This window comes from Mastigoproctus giganteus, chromosome 5, assembly GCF_048544385.1.
Source record: "Mastigoproctus giganteus isolate SK-2022 chromosome 5, ASM4854438v1, whole genome shotgun sequence".
Classification (NCBI taxonomy): Eukaryota; Metazoa; Arthropoda; class Arachnida; order Uropygi; family Thelyphonidae; genus Mastigoproctus; species Mastigoproctus giganteus.
This window is the reverse complement of record NC_143579.1, coordinates 180,537,629-180,556,406: the sequence shown is the minus strand read 5'-3', so window position 1 is coordinate 180,556,406 and position 18,778 is coordinate 180,537,629. Positions and strand designations below refer to the sequence as shown.

At 34.2% G+C, this 18,778-nt stretch overlaps 1 protein-coding gene across 1 annotated transcript in view; it reads left to right on the top strand.

Moving 5' to 3' along the window:
* LOC150085889 (meiotic nuclear division protein 1 homolog) overlaps positions 1-18,778 on the top strand; it is a 94,337-nt gene that overhangs the window by 31,447 nt on the left and 44,112 nt on the right. The window contains exon 4 of the mRNA XM_090373556.1: positions 14,415-14,522. Coding sequence (XP_090229682.1) covers positions 14,415-14,522 — 108 coding nt within the window. The remainder of the gene's footprint in view (positions 1-14,414; positions 14,523-18,778) is intronic.

Genomic DNA, 18,778 nt, shown 5'->3' with positions numbered 1-18,778 from the left:
AACATTCAGTAAGGGATCAAAATGAACGAAATACAAGTAGCTGTTTTTTGCTGGTTTGATTTGTGCTGATTTGCAATAGCACCTATCACTAACCATAATGGCATTTTTATTTAGTTATTTTTGCAATTTTTTTATAAATTGAAAGTTTAAAATTGTCAAACAAAATTTATTGGCATCATACTTTGCTATGTATCATGCACTGTTCATGTGATTTAGGACAATCTGAGCCAATCAGCAATTAGCGCATTTGTATCAGAGATGAGAAAAATTCCCGCCCTCAAAGTAGCCACTCGTGGATGCAGGTGGTAAAGGTCCATGCAGTGAAGCATTCAGTTGGTTGTTGTTTATGCTATTTACACGTATTGGAAATTTATTACGCTAACATTGTTTTATTAATTGTGCTATTAATAAATTAAATAATAATAATAGTGACAGCCGTGTGCAGTTTTTTCCAATCGTGTTATAAAGTTTTTAATTTAATAGAATAAAGACATGCCATGTTTGGTTAAAATTGGTACATTGAATCCTAGTGCAATATTCAGAGGATAGAATCTGATGAAAGCTGCCCTAATGTGTGTAGGGCTATGAATATGCCTCCATCGACTATTACTGCAACTATGAAGAATGTTAATAGAATAAAACAATCTGTGCAGTGGTAGGTAAAAATTTTTGGTGCCCGGAACCTAACCCTGTGATTTTCGATTTACTGCATTATACAGGGTGTCTCAAAAATACACAGCATAACTTCAGGAATGAGTTCCTCTTATGTAGACAATAAAAATATTTTATATCAATATAGTTCCGGAAATGCTTGGCTCCCGAGTTATTACCCGGAATGTCTTATTTCCCCGCAGGTGATTTCCTTCATCATAAGGTATTGACAGAATCTAGTGGTATTTCATTCCTACTATGTACTCAAATCAGGAGCAAGTGGATATGCACTTTAATATGTACGGTTATGTATGGTTTGGTGGATGGCAATTCTCTGGAGGCTAGTCGTTTGTAGCACAAAAGGTTCCCAGAACGAAGATGTCCAGACAGGAAAACGTTTGAAGGTATCCATCGCTACCTTTGTGAACATGGGACCTTTACACATCATGCTTCTGACAGAGGATGACCAAGATCTATGACTCCTGAAGTAGAGGAGGAGATTTTGGATGTTGTACATGCCACTCCTGGAATCAGCACACACAGAATAGCAATGCAACTGGCTGTTACCACATCAGCTACCGGAGTCGATGTTTCCACATCGACTCCGGTAGCTGATGTGAAAACTTTCCGCAATCGAATTATGGCAGGTTGTGAGACAATACGAAACATGCCAGGAATTTGGAATCGTCTTCACGAGTCCATGAGACGTCGATGTGAGACCTGTATTCAGCAGAAGGTGGACATTTTGAACAATTGCTATAAGGTGATGTGAACAGTTAAGTGTCATAGACAGACATTCAAAACTCGGAAACCAAGCATTTCCGGAACTATGTTGATATAAAATATTTTTATTGTCTAGATATGAGGAACTCATTCCTGAAGTTATGCCATGTATTTTTAAGACACCCTGTATAAATGGTTCCATTTGTGCCGATTCCATTTGCGCCTGTCCCCTAGGAACCTAACCCTGATGTAAATCGAGGGCTACCTGTACAGTAACTCCACTTCTTACGTACTTTCGAAGATACAAACAAAAGCTTCCTAGTTTTCGCTGAGTGAGCTCTACTATAATGAAATAACGGTGACTTCACATTTTGAACACAAGTGAAATCGCCCACCCCACTTTATTCTCCATTCGAATTGGAGAATGCGATAATGGTCAAACTTGGAGGCAGTGTTTCTGTGTAAAAACAAAACGTGGTGCCGTGTGCAAAGTGCAGGAAAATTTAAAAAAAAAAAAAAAAACTGCGATTGTAAGATGCCATCGATTCTAAGGCACGCCCCGTTTTTAGAGACGTTTATAGGGGGAAAAGTGCGTCTTACAATCGAAGAAATACGGTAATACATCAAAAGATGTTCTTTTGAATAAGCAATTACAAACATTTTTTGTCCTTTCGAAATTATAACCTCTTATTTATTCTTTCTAAGTTTTAATGTTTATTATTATGACCTTTTAAAAGTAAATAGAACCGTCTTCTCAGTCTGAAGGTCATCATTCTTTGTGGAATTAAAAATATGTTTTGCTAATGGAATGTGAGCAATTAATAAAAGTATTTACTACTGGGTTAATACCCTCTTAAAAGGAAAGCATATTTATATATTATTTTATTAAATTTTGAAGAATGCAAAATAACCGAACATTGTTGCATTTGATAGTCACCATAACTAGACATTTTAACGCCGTAATGTGTGAAGATTGTAAATCCCATCTCCTCATCCTAAAGCTGATGCAGGCTGATGCAGAATTGTAAAATAGCTTCTGTAGTTTCGAGAATTAAATCTCTAAAAATACTTGATAGAAAGAGTTTAAATTGTGTAAAATTCCTATATTAAGTATATGCTTGTAGTATTCAGTGTTAGATTTGCATGTCTATTATCAGAACAAATAAACAAATTAACAAAAAAAAAATTACTATAATAAAACACCTTATTACCAGTACTAGCTTACAACATTCATTCGTAATGACCATCACTGCTGAAGAAAAGATTGCATGCAGTTGAAATTTGATGAAAGAATTTTCACCTCAGTTTGTTTATTACCTTTCTTTCTTTCTTTTTTTTTTTTTTTTTTTGTTAGTTGTTGGCACATCAGCTTCTGTGGCTATAATGCATCTCCCAAAGGTTTTTTGCATTTTACTCTGATCCAAGCTTGAGGCAGAATTCAAACCCGCGTCCTTACCTCTCATTAAAGCCACTTTAAATTGTTTTAACTGTTGTAGGATCTGCTATATTAGCTACGAACTTTAAATATCCTTGTATCCAGATTTCTGCTGGTGTAAAATCTGGTGAATGTGGAGTCAACATGCATTGGAGACTCATAGATAATTACCCTACTAGGAAATTATTTATTAAGGATCTCCTTAACTTGTTGGCCAGTGTTTTTGTGGCAGAGCATTATCTTGTGTGAAGGAAGCCTTTTCCATTTCCTGTTACTCTTTTAGATCAGTTATGACCTGGGTAGGCTAAAAACCTCTGGTACCACACTATCTATTGATGAGGTGTGTTTTTGACCCTGTATCATTAGTTCCTCAAAAGCAGACAGACAGAGGATGAAATGAGCAGTGAACCCACATCAAACTAGCCTTGTCATATAGAGGAGTTCAATTAATGTAATGTGGGTTTGGTTCTGATCAAATGAGACAATTTTGTTTGTTCACACCATGAAAAGAGTGAAACTTGCTTTATCTATTCACAGGAGTTGTTGTACTATTCTTTATCATCTTTCACCTTGACAAGAAGTTGCAGTTCAGAGTTCAAGAAACGTGCTGTATTCACTTTTTTGAAATAGCTTGAACTTGGGAGCGCTTATAGAAGTGTTTCAAATGTTTTACAAAGTGCTTTCCTTATAGTGGATGTAGGCACCTCCAGTCAATGAGAAACAGCACACGTACTAGCGGTAACCTTTGGATTTCTGCTCCTCTATTGCTGCAACAGTTTTTGTACTGTTATGAGGTCCTCTTTTTCTATTGCATTAAGTGCAAGTTGTACCTCAAATTTCTTTTATCAAATTGCTCTCAGCTTTACTGGAACATGGACCACAACAGAGATTTATGCACATGTCAATATTCCCAAAGTGCAGCTTTAGCATTGGGTTCCTCAAGTACCAGTATATACTTGTAATCCTTTCAATTTAGTCAGACATTTACAATAATTGAGTGTCTTCCAATTTTCTGATATATGTAGTTTTCTTCCAGTTTTTAATCTAGTTATTTTTCAAATATGCAGATGTTATTTATTTATTATTATTATTATTATTTTTTTTTCAATTATGGGCTACCAAATTTAATTCTACATGTTTAAAAGCTCTCGTTAGGCTTCTGCCCAATTTTAGCCTAGGTACATATAAGTATGTGCTTTCACTTAATAGGCCCCAAGTGCCAAGCGATAATGACAAGCAGATTTTCTCTGCAATATATAATGCTCTTTCCAAGTGATAAAGTTTCAGTTCTTTTCTAGAGACTTTTTCTCTTCTGTTCACTTCAAGTGGTTCTTTACTTAAAGTATTAAAGTAAGAACTAAGAAAGGAAATCTACCTTTCTTTCTCTAGTGTGTGTGTATATATATATATATATATACAGTCAAACTTGTCTGTAACGAACTTCCATATAGTGAATTTTTCTATTTAGAAATTTTTTTTGATTTCCCCTTGGGTCATTACATTGAAAATAGTTTCCGTATAACAAACAAAACTTACATATAACAAACTGATTTCGAAGGACCCAGATATGCATTGTTCGCAGTTCTGGCCTTTAGGCAATAGATATAATGCTGTAGAAAGCATGAATTAATAGCCAAAGGGATTAAGTATTAATCCCTTTAGATTTTAAGATCTAAAACATTCCAGAATTTAGTGGTGCTCATAAAACTTATACAAGTACAGTGTTTACTGTACCGAGAAATCGCGCCAGTCAAGTACTATCTACGTGTTCACAGCCATTGACAAAGATTAAGGCATATTTCCAATGCGGACATTGGCTTTGGTCAACCTGTTTTCTACTGTAAGCACACTATTAGAGAATTAGAAGAGAGTGATTTTCCTTTATCCCAGATATTCATCTGTTGTTTTGCACAAATGAGATCCAAACTTTCAATAAATTTTACTTGTCTCTGTTTACGTTGGTAGGTAAAAGTGGTTCCTACATCATTTTTGTTTTAGCTGCTGTAAAAGTAACCTTACAGTGTCTAAGAGGAAATCTTTGAGTATAGTGGAAGTGCTTAAAAGCGTAGATCGAGGCTTGAAAAAAAAAAAGAAATCGCTTTAAAATTTGGTATCCCTGCAGTAGTGTGCCAACCATCCCGAAAAACCGTGTTTCGATTCTCAAACTGTTTGAGGAAATGAAACCCATTCAGAAGCATGCAAAATTATGCCTGTATTAAGATGTAGATGAAGCTGTTTTTAAGTGGTCGAGAGGTGAACTACTACAAGACATTGAGCACTCTTGGGAATAACTCCACGCGAAAGGTTTGATCAGTGGAAAAATTATTCTTGACAAATTTTTAGGAGTTGATAATGATGTCATAGTAGCTGAATATCGAGTGACTCCAACATTTTGGAGAATATTCAGGGCAACGAGGGCAATATTAAACCTTCCAAACATGAAATGTTGGCAGCATTTGAAACTTTGCATTGAGGCCTTCGGTGTGAAGAAAATGTGCCATAAATGTATAGTAAAATCCAGTGTACAAAAAAAAAAAAACCCAAATATTTTACGACATAATTTTTAGAAGTGTATTAATACATTGTGCGCATCATGTAAGTCAGGCCTGTCCAACCCAAATCGTTCTGCGGGCCAACTTGATGAACTACAATTTTCCAAGGCCGCATGTAAAATAAAACAATCTTTTAAAAATAAAAAATCCAATGCCATAAAGATTTATTTTATTCATTCATTTTTATTATAAATCTACATCAGTGAGATATTTGCTTTTCTTTGCGATCACTCAATTTTTTAAAATCTACTTCAATATTGGTAGTTCCACAACTTAATCGATTTTTCAGATTTTAATCTGTTATTGAAGCTCGAGATTTACTTTTAATAAATTTCATTTTTGAAAAGAAAATTTCACAAACGTATGTGGATCTGAAAGTGCTCACAATTTTTTGTGCATAAAATCTTAATTTGTGATACTTTTCCGCTGTTACACATGTGCTGTAAAGCTTGAATTTTGATGTCATCGCATGAATGTGTTTTAATTCATTGTTGCACTGTAAATCAATTACTTCCATCTGAAGAGTTTTCCGGTTCGAAGCAGGGGAGGAGTGGTGGGGATTCGGGGAACTACAGCTGGTCTAGTGTTATATTTTTTGTTATTTATCACGCCTGGTGCAGCTAGTGACTGATGTAGTCAGTAGATGGCATAAAAATCATCTGGCTGGCCGCAGGTTGGCCAGGCCTGAGGTAAATAGTCAATTTCTTAATATGTATATATGTATTAATGAATTAATTGGTTTAAAATATTAGAAAAGTTATTCATTCTTGCTTATTTCTGATTTATTTCTCATCTTTTACAATATTTCTGAATGTTAATTACAGTATTTTTCATTGTTGAAAAGATCAACATTTGTTAAACGTTAAACAAATTAAAACGATTTGTTAAAACGAAATTTTTGTTTAACGAATTTTTTAAAGTGAACGATCAATTTCATTATATAGAGGTTCAACTGTATATTAATTACTAACAAACTCACTTCTAAAGCTGCTTGGTCACTGGTGGCAATGCTCCTGCCTCTATGTGGCAGGGCCATTAACCTGGGAAAAGAAAGCTACTTTATTGGGGCTAAAAGGAGCAACAATGGATTATTTAATTTTCCCCCTTTGGAGTGATCAATCTCAAGGACAGGCATATTCAATGAACATGACTCCAACTAACCCAAAAGGCTGGTTGATTGGAAGCAGTGTCTTCACCTATCAAAAACATTTTGGTGATACACTCTGTCCATTTACACCTCCGTAGCCAGGTGGGAAGGAGCAGTAGTGCGTATCACATGCTTCTTGATTAGACCGGGGTTCGAGCCCGTCACCACCAAATACGGAAGATGCGGAAAGGTCAGGGAATGACCACCGCATATCCCGGAGCAATATGGCCTTAGTTGCTAATGCTCCTAAAAACCAAAACAACAACAACAACAACTGTGTCCATTCAGCGTGTGGGCAAGTTATTGCCATTTATGATCCAAAAATATTTGGAATCTATTGCTCGATCACCCAATATTGCGAAGCGACTACAATCCGAAAACCTCCTAGTAGAAACAGCCACTTAAAGACAAAGACATGTGGTAGGCTGCCAGTATGTATTATTTCCCAAAATACCTTAAATTCATCGAAAGGCGTCATCACAGAGTGGGACATGTTGACAGATGGACTAATAAAATAACAATGGTACCCAAGGGGAACCAAAAGAAAACTCAGAAGACAACGGAGATGGACAGATGTAATTCACGAGTTCGTGGGTAGTAAATGGATGGCCATTGCACAAAACAGAAGGAACTGGAAAGTTGCTGGAGAGGCCTTCATCCTGCTGTGGATTGAAAATGGCTGCTGATGATGATCTATCAATATTTACTGCATTAGATATTAAAAGTGAGAAATTTTTATGTATTAATTCATTTAAAAATAACAATAATAAACCCATTACATCTTAACTATATAATATGGGTGTAGATACCCCATAGTTTACCCATAAATTTAACTACATATGTAGTGTAAAGGCATCGTTTAATTTTATCTCATAATCTGGCTGCCATCACAATGAGATACCAGGTATTGCACTACTTTGAATAAATAATGCTCCTCTAGTAGAGGAGACTACTGTTATTTATTCTCAGTGGACACCACCACCACCACCACCCAGACGGCTGTTTCGAAGCTAGTTAGCTTCATCATCGGTGGGCGGGCAGGTACCCTGATAATGCAAACATGCCATCATAGTTGCAAAGTCGTTCCACAGAGGTGGCATTTCTTCTTGTGGTGTGGGTGCCACACCTTGAACCCTGCTTACATTGATTTGTACCACTGTGGTCATGGACAGTGTTCTAGTTGTATTTCAGGATATGCACGTGGGGGGTTAACAATAGATGTATTTTCAGGCATTAGCCAGAAAGATGCAGTCTTACCAATTCACAAATTCCAGGTGGTAATGTGGAAGTGGGTAATTAGAATAGTAAAGTTAAGGAAAAATTAGGCTAATTATTAGAGGATAGAAAGATGAGGTGGGGGTGGGTTTTTTTTTTTTTGGATGATGCTGCATAAGCTTGCTTGTATTATTTGTCATTACTAATACAAATACTAATTTTAATTTAATAAATGAATTAGTATTTACTAATACTATTTACTGGGGCATTCCTAGGGAATGTGGTGTCCCCTCAAAATTGTTGCGTCCCGGTGACAATTGTAATTTGGTGTCCCCTTCAAAAATATTTATATATTTTGTTGCATTTATTCATATAATGACAATTAATGACAAAAGTAATACAATTACAGTAGACTCTCAATTTTCTGGGATAGATGGAAAAAAAATATTCCCGGATAATCGATTTCCCAGTTAATCCAAAAATACAGTAAGTCCCTGACATACGTAAGAGATATGTTCCAGGACTTCTTACGTAGGTCAAGATTTGCGTAACTCGGGAATGGCTAATAAAATATTGCTGCTATATCCCTGATATGCCAAAATTACAAAAACCACATAATAGCCTCAGAAGAATGAAGAAAAATAATTGTATATTTTTAATTAGTTAAATTAAAAACTTTATCTGTGGACAGCAGTGAAGTAGCCAGAGTGGCATATAAGAAAAGAAAACATAAAAAGGAAGAAAAAATTGTAATTGAATTGTAAAAACTGATAAGTATTTCGTAGCCTTGGTTATTATTATAGTTGACCTTCATTGGTGCCGCGTATTCTGTCTTTCTCCTTTATTGTGTTCACCACTGACAAACTACGATACTTGTTAAAAGGAATTCTGTGCAATACTTGTTAATGTTTGGCCATTTTCATACATCCTTATTATTTTAATTTTTTGATCCAACTCGATCGCTTTCCTTTTCTTGATAGATTTACTAGTACCGCTGTGACTTATTCTCTTAGTTGGCACCATGATAACGGTCAAAATGAAATTTTCTGAAAAGAACTTCACAGGGTTAAGGCGAAAACTCACTGTTATCACCCCACACCAATTCACATTTTACTAAAGCACATTTCTGTAGGTCACTGTCATAAAATAATAAAAACAATTTGCACTTTCCGGGTTACTGGGCTTTTCTATTAGTGCAATTAATTATAAATGGGTAGTAAACTTGATCTTATTGCACTTGCGATAATACCGATAGCTGGAATTCTGTGAGTTGTTACATTATGGTGAAATGTGTGCCCTTTCACTTGAAATCTTCAGTCGTATAAAAAAATTATAAATAACGTAATGTAAGTCAGAAGCTTGCTGTATCAAAAAATGTTCAGCAACCTATGTAAAAAGTATGGCGATAGATAAAGAACTTACTACGCACTACTTGCGTGTCCAATACAATGCTTCCCTTTATTTTTTACCATGTCCATTTTAAATCTAATAGCTTCCCTTTATTTTTTGCAATGTCACATATGGTTTGGTTACTAACATTATAATGGTTCTTTAGAGATTTAACAGATGCACCATTTTCAAAATTTTGAATAATTTCAAGTTTTTATTTAATTGAAAGCACAACCCTTGTGTTTGCCCATCATTTTCGCGATTTCTAAACAAAAAAAAAAAAAAATAGTTACAATAAAAAATAAATAAAATTCCGATATCCCTGACATAAATAACCAAAAAAACAAAATTTGTATTTTTGCGGTGCGATAGAACACAACAATCGACGCAACGCACTAAAACAAGCTAAACATTTGGGTTTTTATTTTTGTTTATTTTTTTTTAGTGGGCGGCGGGGGCAGGGGAGGGGGGGAAACAGCAGGGGTTGCAAGATAATAGGTACACTAATCTCCTAATGATGACTTATAACGACACTTTTTGCCGCTTATTTACGACTTGCAAAACTTCTGTTTATACCTAGTCTAGTTATTACTTGAATTTTATGATTTCTGGTCGTTTTTTTTTTTTTTTTTTTTTTTTTTTAAATTTGGAATCTTGAAGTGCCCCGGTTAATTCGATCTCGGTAAATGGTAAATCGAGAGTACTGTATAATTATTGACAATGAAATTTACGTAATCACAACTAATAAAAAGTATAAATTAAAAATTCATTAGAAAAGAAACAATGAAGTAAAAGTATTATGTTTATACATATAAATTGTATTTTATAATTAAAAAATTATAATATATTTTTAGATTTTAACAAATTTACTATTAATACTTTTATGCTAACAGTCAAAATAAATAATTGTGCATTGAAAGAGATTCCTTGAGCCTCACTAATCAAACAAATGAGATCAATAATACATTATTTTCTATTAAACATTAAATTTAATTTAAATTTTAAATTTAAAAAATCCTCAATAGATATACATTAAAAATTATTTTTACAATAAGGGCGTGAGATTAAAGTAATAAAATTTAAAAATAACAGTACTGTATCGTGATGCCACTGTATGAACTGTGAAAAATATTTTAGTGACCAAATCATTCAGAAATAAATTGTATCTGAATAAATGATTTTTTTCTGTTGCCTTTCGGCTACAATTACAGAAATTGGCCAAAATTCAGTTTAGATTGTACCTGTCAGACAGTCGGCGAGAAGGCTGTGATTGACTGGTGGACTCTGCCCACTCACAGGAAATGTGAAATTATTGTGCTGTTGTTCAGTCGTTTTTGTGCTGCTGTGCTGCCTTTGGTTATTGTTATTCTGTGTTCATGGTTTGCAAAAGGTTGAATGTAAGACTGTAGTTGAATGGTGTACAAGTGTGACTTTGATAGCATCGGAACATGTGTTTTAAGTGTGGACTTTTGATGAAGTGTGCCAGTCAGCATACAAGGACTGATGAGGTGAATTTTTTTATTTTTATTTATTTATTTTTTTTGTTTTCAAGTTTTTTCTTGACAATTTGATTTTTTGAGTAATTGTATCAATTGTTAGTATCGGGTTCTCTTAGTAGTAACGGGGGTGTGGGGGTGGTAGATCCCAGAAAAAAGTAATTTCTGTTGATGTGCATGAGCAATTCACATTGTTAATGCTTATGAAATTGTCTAGTAATGTACACCCACAAAAGTAGGGATGTGTTGGCAGAACTCCCCCCCCCCCCAAAAGCATTTTTTTTTAACATGCGTGAGCAATTCTCATTGTTAATGTATCTGAAATCATCTAGTAATGTACGGATGAGAAGAATCAGTGGTTGTATGTGGTGCTAATTTTTATTAGTTGTTTAAAAAATATTTCTGTTTCTTTTTCTTCATTTCAGTTCCGACACATTGTGAATGTCACGTGATATCCCCCAGTAATGTACAGGCGAGGAGAAGAGGGGGAAAGCAGTGAGTGGGTGGAGTTTCCACCTGTCACTCACCACCCTCTTTCTCCTCTTCTCGCTAAACCACAATGAAGTAGCAGCTCAATGGCTGGTCATTGCCATAGACCATTGCGTATTCTACACAGATAGAAGTCTCATAACTTAGCTTGTGTTTTATAGACCCAGGGTAAGAACAAGATGTGCTGTCTTCCTAAGCGGCTTAGCTCTCGATTGAAATTCTATTCATAAATAGAATAAATGAGTGAGACCTGCGCAATTTTCCTAGAAAGGTGCTGTGAACAGTGTTTCTGGAAATTTTTTCACCAAGAAAGTACAGCCATGTACAAAAAAGCTGGAGTCCATTTGGACCTCATGCGAGTATTAGTATTAGCAATGACCAGTGCAAGGAAACCTATAGCTTATGCTGCACCAGCCAAAAAAAAAAAAAAAAAAAATATATATATATATATATATATATAAATAAATGAATAAAATAAAAAAATATTAATAAAAATAAAATAATAAGAAGAAAAAAAAAAAAAAAACAATATGAGAAAAGGAAATAGACAACCTGTGCATTTCCCTCCTCCCGTAGGTAATTATCCAGCTGACCTTTGAATATCCCCAAACTGTCAGCCTCTACCAACCATGTAGATAACTTATTCCAGTAATTTATAACTCTCTGGCTAAAATAAAACTTCTTGCAGTCCAGTCTAAACTTCTCCCTTTATAAATTGAATTTATGGACCCTAGTTCTAGAATAATTTATAACCATGAAAATTTCATTCTCATTCATTATACAGGGGATCCTCGTTATCCGAGGATAATTCGTTCCTGAATATTCCACTTAAAACGGGACCAATTTTTGTAATGTTTATTTTTTAAAGCTAAATGCAACTAAGCATAATATTTTAACAGTTTAAGATTCTATATCTATATAATATCAGTGTAGATACACCATAAACAACTCTTAAATAAAAATTATGATAGTGGTGTGAAAAGCATAGTTTCATCTGTATCTCATGTTGTGCTCATCCTTCACGAGTTGCCCATGTATTGCACTACCTCGAATAAATAACGCTTCATAATAGAGAAGATTATTGTTGCTTATTCTTGGTGGACGCCACCACCCAGACAGCACCTTTTCAAAGCTAGTTGGGTTTTCATTGGTGGGTGGGCAGGTACCCTGTTATTGCAAGTGAAGCATTTCATATTCAAGATAGTACAATACATGGGCAGCTCATTGTGAAGGATGAGTGGATATAGTGTATCTACACCGATATTATATAGTAATGGTTATTATGTACTTGTACATAGTAAAAAAATGGATGAAGGAACTGAAAAATGGGAAAATTATTTTATTAGACATTTATTATTATAAAAGAAGATCATTCCCACAAAAAAATATTCAAGTGCTTGGTCAATTTTCTCAAGGGAAAAAGCTTTAATTTTTTAAGTTTCAAATTCTTGTAACTGTGGGGACTCGGATAATGAATACAGGTAGTTCTCGACTTGACAAGTTAATTCGTTCCTATCATGCGCTTGTAAAGTGAAAACTCGTAAAGCAGGAATTTATTTTCCATAGACATAATGTTAAAAATGTCTATAGAAATAGACATTTCTAACATTAGAGGTAATGTTCTCAACAATGAAATTTAGCTAATTAGTTTATGTTTAAACAATGATTGATTTATCCAAAGAAATAAAAACGTAGCCTGTAATATTAGGAAATTATAATAATAAAGAAATTACTTATGACTTACAAATGTTAAAGAATGTTTATTTTTCATCATCATCGACTAAATGCACACTCGTTATTGGCTCAGCACTCATTGGTTTGTTGCACAAGGAGTCATCTTCTTCAGAAATGCTTCAAGAGGCATTTGTTTCCAAGATAATTTTCTCTTCTCTTTATAAATTTCAATAGTATGCATAAACATTTTTTAATTGCATGCACAAATTGCAACTAACATGATTTGTGTGGAGTAACAAGTTTTTGAAGCTTAAAAAATAACATGTTTTATTTATGTTTTTTATACGATTGGAGAATTCAGTAAAGGGGAAACACATTTCACCATAATAACATAAAAACCACACAAACCAGCTATTGGTATTTTTGCAAATGTAATAACATGGTGTTTGCTACCTGTTTTTAATTGCTTGCAGTAATAGAAAAGCCCAGTAAACCAGAAACTGCAAATTGTTTTTATTGTTTTATGGTAGGGACCTGCAGAAATGTGTTTTAGAAAAATATCACAAAGCCGTTCAAAATTGGAATTTATAACTCTGTTCTCAACAGAGTTATAAATTCCAATTTTGGTTCTTATAACAGAACATATGATAACTATGAAAGGGTAGTGCATTTTAATGATTTGAATTGGTAACTAATACAGTTTACACTATAAAAACGACCGTCTAGAGAATTATATAGTGAAAATTTCAACTTCTGAGGTCGTGGAACAAATTACCAAAAAACAATGTGTTATTGGGTAGACATTATGTTATTTTCACAATATTGATGGTGTCTCTGGAACGAATTAATTAATATCATAAAGCGTGGTACACTGTATTGTATAGCTACATGCATGGTTTGAAATGTGGTATTTATGAATGTTTAACATTCATTTTTTGCAATTAATGTTCATATTTTCAATTTCATTGATACTTAATACATGAAAAAAAAAAATACTCGTAAAGCGGGAACTGCTTGTTCTTGTATACTGGAGATCCCCTGTACTTTTGCCACTTAGCTCCTTAAACACCTCAATCAAGTCTCCTCTAAGGTGCCTAGTTTCCAAGCTCTGCAATCCACATATTCGAAGTCTTTCCTCATGTGGTCGCCCTTTTGCCAATCTCATCAGGCGAGTTACCCAGCTTTGGACCCTTTCAAGAAGCTTGACGTCTTTTTTTAGGTGTGATCACCACACCTGAACACAGTATTCTAAGTGTGGTCTAACAATAGCCTTATATAATGAGATTATGACGTCCTTATCTCTACTAGTAAATGTTTGATAAATCATCGATAGGACATCATGGGCCTTCCTTGCAACCTGTCTACAATGCTCACCGAACTTCATGTCTGACCGTATTCTTAAACAGTGACACACTGTTTTGTTCCTCTTCCAATTTATTAACTCCTAATATCTTTGAAATTTGATGAGAAATAAGACATAATGGCCTTGACCATCTATTAGACCTGTCTATTGAATGCACCTATTAGTAAAAATAGGCTTATTTTTCTACTTTAGGGACTCGATAAACAATTTAAAATTGCATAGAAAGACAGTCAAGTGTCAAATTTTTAAAATTTTGCATTTATTCTTTATTTTTATATAGCGTAAAAGAAAAATTGAAGATTTAAAGTCCCAGTTGCAAGAGGCCAGGAAAAAATTAAGGAATGTTGAAGAACTAGTCAAAAAAGCTGAATTTGGAAGAGAAGAATCAGTACGTGTCAAGTATTGCTTTAGAAGTTTAAAAATAGAAATATCAAATTTTCTATTGAGTGCTTACATTCACCCTCCCTTTTTTTTATTATTATCATCTATACATGTATTCAGAAGAGCACACAGGTAGACAGTTAACATCGAGGGAGACACTCTCAATCACTCCAGCATTCACTCATACGTTTAGTTTCATTCATCACAACACTCTGGAAAGAACGCACTAACTTTTTTTTTTGGGGGCAAGCTAAGTAACACAGATTCATAAACCACACACTCATGTCTGCTCAGGGTTGGATAGATGTTCCAATCCAAGCAGGCCAACAAAGTTCTCACACTGTTTCACTTCCCCCATGGCACCAGCGTGCACCAGAATTTTGTGCCTGCAGATGGGAAGAACTCTCGTGTGCAAGATCAGCTGCTCACACACGTTCTCATTCAAGACTGCAGATCCCAAACAGGCAGACAGCCACACACACATGCACACACAATGGGGGGGGGGAAGCAGACATCACTTGCACGTAGACGGGAACCCAATTGTCTTGTAGGGAGAAGTCATAATAGGCAGTCAGAAAGGATCAGCTTGCTGTCCTTTCTGACTGCCTATTATGACTGAGTGTGTGCCTCCTAGTTTCAAAGACAATTTGGGCAAATTTAGTAAAAGCTGTGTAGTAGTCCTGTACTGTTATGAAAAGGTGTTCTTAGTTTCTGGGTAGGAACTGATCCTTGATATTAGTAGGTTTCAGGATTGTTGTAGATTGGGCAATTATATCATCATCATTGGCCATTTTCAATCCACTGCAGGATGAAGACCTCTCCAGCGACTTTCCAGTTCCTTTTGTTTTGTGCAATGGCCATCCATTTACTACCCACAAACTCATGAATTTCATCTGTCCATCGTTGTCTTCCAGGTTTTCTCTTAGCTCCTCTTGGGTACCATTCTGTTATTTTCTTAGTCCATCTGTCATCATGTCTTCGAGCTATGTGTCCTGTCCAAGACCATTTTAGTTCTTTAGTTTTGATAAGAATGTCCTTTATTTGAGTTTTCTGCCTAATCCATGTGTTTCTCTTCTTATCTAACAGTCTGATTCCCAATGTAATTCGTTCCATTCTTCGCTGTGCAGTTCTCAGTTTCTCTTCCATTCTTTTGGTGAGTGCCCAAGTTTCATTTCCATAAGTCATGGTGGGAAGTATACATTCGTTCATTATTTTACGTTTCAGACAAATTGGGATATTGCTTCTCAGTATGGGACTATATTTCCTGAATGCTATCCATCCAAAATTTGTTCTTCTCTTGACTTCCATCCATTTATCATTATTACAGCTAATGACTTGTCCTAAATAAGTATATGACTCCACGTTTTCAATTACTGTTCCTTCAATGATTATATCCCTTTCTGTGGCATACTTGTTCATCATTACTTTTGTTTTAGCCATATTCATCTTTAGTCCAAAATCCTTACTAACTGTGCATAACTGATTAAGATTTTCCTCTAACTCTTGGATCGTGGCTTATGACTGACCACAATATCATCTGCAAATCGTAAATGGTTTAGATACTTTCCATTCCCATTGACTTTTTTCTGTGACCAGTCTAATCTTCTGAAAGCTTCCTCAAGGGCAACAGTAAACAACTTCGGAGATATTGTGTCTCCTTGTCGAACTCCTTTCTCAATTTTAAATTTACTATTGTCTTTGTTTAGTCTAAAAAGGAGGTAGCATTCTCATATATTTTCTTCAAAATCATAATATATGGGATATCTATGCCTTGTCTTTCCAGTGCCTGAAACATTACCTTATGCTGTATGGAGTCAAATGCCTTTTCATAATCCACAAATGCCAAGCATAATGATGTTTTATATTCATATGCTTGCTCCATTATCTATATAGGGCACTTATATAAGTGCTGCCAAACTTCTTCTTACAGGCTGCCATAATCTGCATATGAAATCTAGATTCAGATACTCCAAACCTTTTGGACTCATAGCCTGCAACTATAAATCCCTAGCCACCAACATGGATAAATTTAATCTGGAACCTGTCTCCAATAGTTGTATATGCCACCAGGATATACTAAAGCCTTTTGTTAATTCACATTTTAGTCATATTATAACTGGTAATTTAGATATTATTCCCAACCAGGAACTTGGAGATACCATGTCCTATGGATTTAAATTTAGGTTGCACACTAAAATCAGCCTTTCAAACTTCAAAAAACAATTATAACAGGATCTTCTAAACTTCTGTTTCATGCTATCTTACAAATATAACACCCCTATTGAAGCTGTCCAATTATGGATAAATACTGTACTTGCAAAAATATTCAATAACTATAAGACATGAGTACCACATGGTCTCCTACAGCTGGCATTAAATGCTACTTTTCCAAATTTAAACAGCAATTATCAGATCTACATAAATGTTTTGTCATCACTGCTGTTGACAAAACATCCAACAACTATGCCATCATTTGTAAATCTTTTTACTTCCAGACTTTAGATGCAGAACTAAATTCTCTTGCTACCTACAAGCCAATTACCAATAACACCAATATTATCACTAAGAAGTTAATGGCCTTCAGCAAAAAAATTAAATCTTAACTTTAGTAACTATAGATTCCCTTACATTTATTTCATACCCTAAGTTTCACAAAATCCCCACTGGTTTCAGATTCATCACTTCATGTAAATACAGTTATGCCCATAAACCTGGTAAGGTTTTAGAACAACTACTTAAACCTATCATGAATTCGCTACCTGACAGTAGAATTATTAATAACAATTTACCTATAATAGAAGTACTAAATAATAACAATATTTCACACATTCAAACATTTGACTTTAATAGTCTTTTTACTAGTATAGATCTAACGAACTTGAAGACAGTCCTGAATAAAATATACAATAATTATAAGCACATTATAAAATGCAACCTAAGGGGTATTACTTTTTGTAGATATTTACATTTTTAGTGATTGTTTAGTCATTTTTTATATATTATATTATTATAACATTACTGACTTAAACATGTGAAACATTCACCCAGACCTATGTCCAGTGTCTTACTATAGCAGTGCAATGAATATCACTGCTATAGTAAGACACTCTTATTCACCCAGACTTATGTCCAGTGATGGACATAAGTCTGGGTGAATGCTTCACATGTTTAAGTCAGTAATGTAACTGGGTTCCGCGAGACATTTTCTGAAGTTTTGCAAAAATTTATAATTTTCGGTTTTTTTTTTTTTTTTTTTCTTAATTATATTATTTAAAAAATTTATTAAAATAGCACTTACACTTGAGAAAAAAAACTAAACATATCATAACAACAAAAATTTTCACAACATAATTTTAAAGAGCTATTTGTTTTCTATATAAATTACTTATTACTGGGATCCTTAATCGGAAGCAATCCGCTACTGCTAACTGTGACTTTGGCTATACTACAAGCAACTGTAGAAATACTGTGCATTGCTTGATTTAAGTTGTGTATTATTATTTGTTTTCTGATGTGTATAAACAATTTTGTGCTGCTGATTGTGACAAAAAGTGTATTTATATACAAATTGGCCTGAATTTTGTGAATAGTAGGTATATATACTTCGTTTTCTTATTTATACATGAAATGAATATTAGTATGCAGAATTAAATTAAACAACAAATATATACTGTAGTTTTTAAGTTAATGCTATGTGTTCAGGCAAGCACTCAGTATATATAATTAATATTTCATAATAAATGTATTAATGGGTTAATCTTTAAATTAGTATTTCTAGTTATTTATTCAGTAGGCTCAGCTGTTGTCACCATGCACATTTTTAATTAATACTTTATTAGTTTATTTGCATTTACAAATATTGCAGTTTATTTTTCATTTTGTTTGTAGGTATTTCTGCTTCACACGTGAAGCCCCAATAATGGAGAATTGGTTAAAAATGGGAAAATTAAAATCTATTAAGGCCAAAGAAGGTAATAATAGTTTGGCAACTGATTGCACTGTTGAATCAAATACAAAGTAAGTGCACAGCACAAGAAGACAAATTTCTACAAATGTAAATGCTTGTAAGAAGCAAAAATATGATGACAGTTATTTAAGCTTTGGATTTACATGGACTAGAAATGAAGATGTGGTGAAGAATAGCAGTTTGAATCCTGCAGAATTGCAAAGACATCTGGAAAGTAATCACCCACATTTAAAGGATAAAAATATTGAATATTTTAAATGCAAATGTGAGGAGCTGAAAAGTAAAAAGAAAATGTT